Here is a 6,981-nt window from a genome sequence, read left to right on the forward strand (position 1 = left end):
AAAAAAAAAAAAAAAAAAAAAAAATTGAACGTGAACCCATATCTGAAAGCAGAAGTTGTAGGAAATGGGGGATTGGGAATAGCTGGATTTTTTTAATAATAAAAAAAAATCTTTTTTTTTTTTTTTTTTTTAGTGGTGGGTGTAATTGGACAAGTGGTTTAGGGACCCAGATCCTCTACAACACTTATTCGATAGTGGGGAGGACCTGGGGGTTTGGATGAATACCCGAATCCTTTCAATCGTCGGATGTTGCACTGGGCATCCTAACTATTGAAGAAGATCTAAATTTGTAACTTAGTCCCTACACCAATATCTAATATATGGATGAGATTTTAATTTCACATAGAATGGAGAGTAGGGTGACAATTTCATACACTCATATGTCTAGACGCAGAGGCTACCAGACCAGATAACCTTTTTTCAATAGAATTATTCCTAAACCCCCCCCCCCCCAACACACACCCCCCCCCCAACACACACACAACTCCAATATTATGTTTAAATTTCAATCTAAAAGCTTGAACTATTAGGTGAAGAGCTCTAATCAATAATTTAATATATAAAAACATTAAAAATCCACTAACATATATTGGGTTGATTCAAGCACTCATGGGACATGGGTGTCTTTCTATCTGGTAGGGTTCTACTTCTCATGGGACATGAATATTTTCAACAGTTATTTTCCTTTTTTCGCCTAACTTGTAGTTGATTCTTTTGACGGTAATTGCTGTCTCAAAACATGGAATTTGGGATCGGATAGATCTCTATCAATTGCATTCCAGAATAAATCCCAAGAATTCTTTAATTGGCCCTCAATCTAAAAACTCAGCAAATTTTAGTGTTTCTTAGTAATAATCAATTGTGTCGAATCGAGTAGAATCAGAATTGATGGCCCTTTCAATGATTTGATTCCCAAATTTTTACACAGTGAAGGTAGTAGTAATCCATGTCGTTGCTTATACTTGCAATTAAGGGTGTTAATTGATTCGATTTAGATTAATCAGTTTGATTATGAGTCCGAATTTCTAATTTGATTCAAGCTATAAAATTTTCTAAAACAAAATCAACTAATAAACAGTTCTAGTTAAATTATTCTATTTCAATGTATTTGGAATTGATTCTATTATACATTTAAACAAACAAATCATACAATAGATTTAGTACAAGAACAAATATTGGGAATAACTGGATTATTTTTGTTAATAGATATTAAAGACTACTTAACAGAAATTTGACCACAATAAAAAAAAAAAAAAAAAAAAAAAATTGAACGGAACCCAATCGAAACAAGAATTTGAAGGGGATGAATAGCTGGATTTTAATAAATAATTTTTTTTTTTTTTTTTTTTACAAAATATCGAGAAAAACTTAGAAATCTCCTCCCAGTTGTGTTTCGCATGATTATAGAGTACTCTTCTTCTTCTTCTTCTTCTTCTTCTTTTAAATTAGGGGGGAAATGATAGGGAGAGAGGAGGGAGATACACTAAATATAAACACACACACCATATGACAAGAGTCAATCCACTGACCTTCATATGATAGGCATTCGATCCACCTAGAGTACTCTACTTGCTCAAAGAACTTTCTCTCCTCATTATATTCTATTGATTTATTTAAAAGCTTTGATTTCTAGAAAATATTTTTACATTTTTTTTTTTTATTTTGATAAAATGTTTTTCATGTGTCAGTCAGTCAGGTATAACAAGTCTCAATTTACTGAGATATATGAAAAAAAAACACACACACACACACACAAAATAGGGCTAAGAATTCTACCTCTAATCTTCCTATGTTATTGTTAGGAACCAAAATCTCATCAAACAAGTCATGTTTGAAGGAATTCTTCACTCAAAAGAAATCACTTGTAGGGATTAAAAATAGTATAAATAGATTGAGTAAAAAAACAAATTTATTTTATTTATTTATTTTTAAATCAAGATTGGTTAAAAAATATTGTAACATTAAATTTTTTCCATTTTGCGATAAAACATTTTTTTTAATGAGTGTAAATCTTATAATTTCATATAAATACTGCATTAAATAACTTTCAAATTTTTTAAAATTATTTTTTACATCCACATAAATATAACATTCAATAACTTTTAAAAATAAAAATATGGACAAATAAAGAAAGTTACAATTTCTTGATTTACCACTTGGTGATAATAAGTTATTTAAAAAAAAAAAAATTAGAAATAAAGAATGGAAAAAAGAAAGCGTAGTGATAAAAGAAGAAAGATAGACCGACAAGAAACTGCAATGATGACATTGGCAAGCTTATCCGGCACCTCTCATAGCCTCTAACTCTTGAAGTGCCAAAGAGGGAGAAAACTATTAAAAGTATTTTGTCTTGTAAGTTGTGATTTTGAGCAAATGCCTAGAGGTTAAATGTAAACCCCAAATTTTGTATACCAGTTTCTGAACAATTTTAATAGGCTCAAATGGACGGTTCAACGGTTTAAAATCAAAATCGTTTAATGATCGGTTTTTTTTATCAAACAAAATCGTTCAATGAACTATTTATCAATTCCAGTTTAAACACTCAAATGCCATTGATCAATGGTTAGTCTCCCCTGGGTAGGGGTGTCAATTCTAAGCTCGCACCAGTAGGCCTAATCGAGCCCGACCTGGACTGGCCTGATTAATAAACGTGTCAGGCCTAAGCCCAGCCCGTTTATAAATAAGTAGTACATGGTGCAAGAGGTAAGCCCGATGGGCCTCCCGATCGGCTCGGCCCATTTATAAGCACGACTCAGACCGACATGTTTAGTCCGACCGTTTATATAGGTATTTTGATTTTTTTTTTTTTTTGGATAGAATATGATATATATTGATATATTTTTAATCAATTATTGAATGTAATTACGTGTAATATCATTTCAAAATTGTTGATAATTTAATTAAATAAATTAAAGTATCTTAAATCTAAGAAAAGTAAAGACCGTTTAAGGCCCGTTTAAGGTTTTATTGGTACAATACCCTCTTTAAGGCCCGATTATAGCCCGATTAGGAGAAGCCCGATTAAAGCCTAGAACTTGACCAAGCCCGACACGACACCGACTAAAACCGACTCATTACTTAAATAATTAGGTCATGGTCCAAGGACAAAAGCCTGCCAGGCCTGACTAAGCTCCACCAAGATCGGTCCGACTCGACCGATTGACACCCCTGTCCCTGGACACCAGTTTTTCAAGTGAGAGCTACCACCACTAGGCTAAGCTAATGTTACATTACATTATTTCTTTTTTATGAGAAAATTTAAAAACTTTAATTAATCATCAAAGAAGGTAAGAATATCTTCAATACATTTAATAGATTTTATTTTTGCCCTTCTACCAAATAGGGCTAAAGTATGAGCAGGGTAAATTAAATGTCTTGGTTTTTTTTCTAAGATTCCATATATATATATATAGAAGTTTGAGCCCTTCCCTATGGGGATTTGGTTGAGGCAGTCTACCATGCTTTGCGAGTCCGTCCATATTTCTATCTCTGACGCTTTCCTACCATTTGCATCAAAGTTGCCATCAGAAATAAGGGTGGGAGGTTGTGAACATGGGAGGTTTAGATAGAATGAAAGTGGTGGAAGTGAGATAAAGTTCTGTAGTTCATCTGGAGGGATTGAGCGATGAAGGTTGAGATCATGTTCCCATGATATGATTTTGTTTAGGATCATATTGGGGTGGGGTTTTATATTTTTGAATTGGAGATTATTCCTTGCTGTCCAGATAAAATAGAAGGTAATGGCCATATTGGAGAGGATTCTGTGAATCCTTCGGGTGGCGAAGTTACATTGTAATGTTGCCTTTGTGCATTTCAGATTGGAACTGAGCAATCTTCTTTGACTGGTGAGAGGATATCAACTACGTCGCATCCGAATTGTGTTCACAACAACCCATTCCAGACTAGGCAATCCTGAGGCTCTACTCTGCTATAGGATCCTTGCTTGGTGGTAGGTAATGGTGTTAATCGGTTTGGTTTTGATGTATATGGTATGATTCGATTTTGTTCATATTTATTTGACTGAAATCAAAACTGAATCATTTATTAAACGGTTACACTTTCTGAAACCAGAATCATTTACATGGTTTTTAAATGGTCACAGTTTCATGGTTTTGATCACGGTTTAATTCATATGGTTTCCAAACGGTTAGCAATAGGTAAAGCTAGTTTATTCGCAAGCTTACTGAAATTTACTTTTGTTGATAAACACTTCAATCTTATATCAAAATAAATGAGGCATTGAACAAGCAATGATTTAACTACATAACTACATAATATAAGTAAATTATTGAATAGATTGTTAGACAATCTCTATGGTCCTTAATTCTTCCCTAAATTAAACCCATCCTGTTTTGTTAAAACAATCAAACAACTAAGTAAAAGAAAATATTACATTGAAAAAGTGAAATAAAAACAAAGCTGCTAATGAACACAACTTATCGTTGGTGTTCTAAAGTTAAAGAGCATGAGGCACTGAAAACACATCAGTTAACCCCTTATTCTATTAAATCACCATACGAGTTAAACGGGTTGATTCTGACAGCATAAATGGTTTGATTTTCACGGTGTCAATTTGGTTTTACGTCAATGGGTTAAAACGGTTAAAATCGAACTGACCCATTTAGCTAAATAGTCTTAAACTTAAAACCAAAACCAAACCAGTTACTAAACAGTTTTATGACTTCAATTTAAAATTGGGCTCCTCTATCACACGACAAAATGTCTAACGTGCATCCAACAACTAAACTAGAAACACTTAAACACGCAGCCTAAAGCATAATTAAGTCGGCTAAATCCGATAGCCCCTTTCTGTATCAAGGTTAAGATTTAGGATCCACTAGCACAAACTTGAGATTTTATCAGCCCACATCAAAACACTATCGATGTGGGATCAACTACTATATGACAGATTCGGTCCTGTAACAAGGGAGAAGCACGTCCAACAACCTAGTAACCTAACACGGATCTCAACACATGAACACGCTCCTGGAGGTGCTCTGGTCGTCGGACGTATGCTGTCAGCAGCGCCCCAGATGAGCCCATCCCCATATAACTTGAAATGGAACATGTCAGTAAGAATTCCACGCCTAAAGAGAGCAAACACAACACACCACAAGAAAAAAGCTTGATTCTGAGATTACAAGTGAAATAATTTAAAACAAATAGAAAGAAAATCAATGGGTACAGCAGAATTCAAATTCATTAACTCTTCATATCGTCTCTATATTTCCAATTTATATAAATCCCCACCCATTTACATTCAAGAACTGCTCAGCACCGGGCAGAACAGATCCAAAAGCATAAGTGAGGAAACCGACATTCCCCAACCCCACCCCACGCGCCCCCCCCCCCAACCCCCCCCCCCAAAAAAAAAAAAACCGCCCTTTTGTTTCACCTGCTACACAAGACCAACTAATTAGAAGCTGCGCATGACCAACTCTTACGCCCTCGAGGATTCTTCATAAAACTTGACACAATAAAATGCCCAACGGAAGAATCAGAGCGCGACGCAAAAAGATCAAACATATGATCAATTTCAAGGCTGGTTCTCTGGCGTAGGACGTCTTTGACTCCGCACACGGCGTCGCCAGGCTCGTGAGATACGTTCCAATGGATTACTTTCATCATCTACAGAGGCAGAACCTGCATCAATGTCATTGCTCTCCCCCCAGTGCACCCTTCTCCTTCGACTTCTTGGCTGTCCTCGTACTATCGAGGCACCAGACCAGTTGCCACTAGTACTGGACCCAGGCCGAAAAACCCGAATAAGAAAGAAGACAGTCAGCAGTCCCCCATTGTCCATGGCTAACATCTCATCTTCGCTCCTCTCCTCAACAAATGCCGACTGGATTGTGCTAAGCACGTCTCCAAGGTCCCTCTGCCTTTCCAAATTCCTCCAGTCACGCTCCCGTTCCGGGTCTGCCTCTGAGGGCCGCACAAGAGGGTGCTGAAGCCTTGCATGCTTTCTGAGATCAGAGTATGTCCCACAGAAATCACAAGTCTCACAAGCACAACTTCTTGCCTTGGCATTCATTAACTGGCGAGCTGCCTCCACAACATGCCAACCATTGATCTTCCCCCGACAGAGAGGGCACGCAAGTTCTGATTGGGAGTTCTTTGCACTAGGTAGGGTGGAGCTGTTTGAGGCCTGCTCATTCATTACATCTTGTGTATCCATGGGTGTTGTTGCATCCGAACTTATCGAGTTAGGGCTCGAGTCTTGTGCTATAGTTGATGGAGAGTCTGCAAATGCTTTGCGGAATTGGTCAAGGCAATTTGAGTGTCGGTAGCTTGTATCACACATATAGGGGCGGCAACCTTTGTCATGGGATGAACATAAGAGAAGTACTGCATTGTGTGGATGTTCCATACAGACAGGACACCTAGCTTCTTCCCATTCTTTAATATCTTCTGCAGACTCTAAAGATTTTTCGCATTCTAGCCGCCTTGCTTCTTCCAATTCTCTTGTATCTTCCACAGGTTCCAAAGGGTTTTTCGATGAAGAACATCTAGTGCGACTGGAGCTGCAGGGGAAAGGAGATACCCTGGACCTTTCAGATGACACAGAACGGCCTCTTCTATCCTTTGGCATTATGGAAGGTTCAGATACGACCAAAGCGTAAAAATGTTGCTGGTCTTCAATGGAGCAGCAGATTTTGAAGCTCTGGGACATTTAATGAGCATACCAATCAGTCTTACCAGTGGAACAAAAGGCCAGCTGACCTTCCAATTCAATCCAAGCCCTGGATATCTCACTCACTCACACACACACACACACACACACACACACACACACAGAGATAATGAACAAGAAGAAGCCACAACTTTTTTCAATATTGTGGAGATCTAGGATCACCCAAAGGGGAATTAAAATCATTCTCAATAGTTGTTACATATTTAAATAAGCTAGTCCAATTATTCACTCAACCTGTAAGTTTAAAACAGTTACAGAAAACTTATAGAGCTTATCTTCAAAAAAAA

General features: G+C 37.0%; 1 protein-coding gene across 1 annotated transcript in view; it reads right to left on the minus strand.

The window, feature by feature from the left end:
- Positions 1 to 5,182: 5,182 nt before the first annotated feature.
- The window catches only part of LOC122085521, a 3,430-nt gene continuing 1,631 nt past the window's right edge, over positions 5,183 to 6,981 (minus strand). Inside the window, exon 2 of the mRNA XM_042653995.1 lies at positions 5,183 to 6,664. Coding sequence (XP_042509929.1) covers positions 5,537 to 6,592 — 1,056 coding nt within the window. The 5' untranslated portion in view covers positions 6,593 to 6,664 and the 3' untranslated portion in view covers positions 5,183 to 5,536. The remainder of the gene's footprint in view (positions 6,665 to 6,981) is intronic.

This window comes from Macadamia integrifolia, chromosome 8 (assembly GCF_013358625.1).
Source record: "Macadamia integrifolia cultivar HAES 741 chromosome 8, SCU_Mint_v3, whole genome shotgun sequence".
Taxonomy (NCBI): Eukaryota; Viridiplantae; Streptophyta; class Magnoliopsida; order Proteales; family Proteaceae; genus Macadamia; species Macadamia integrifolia.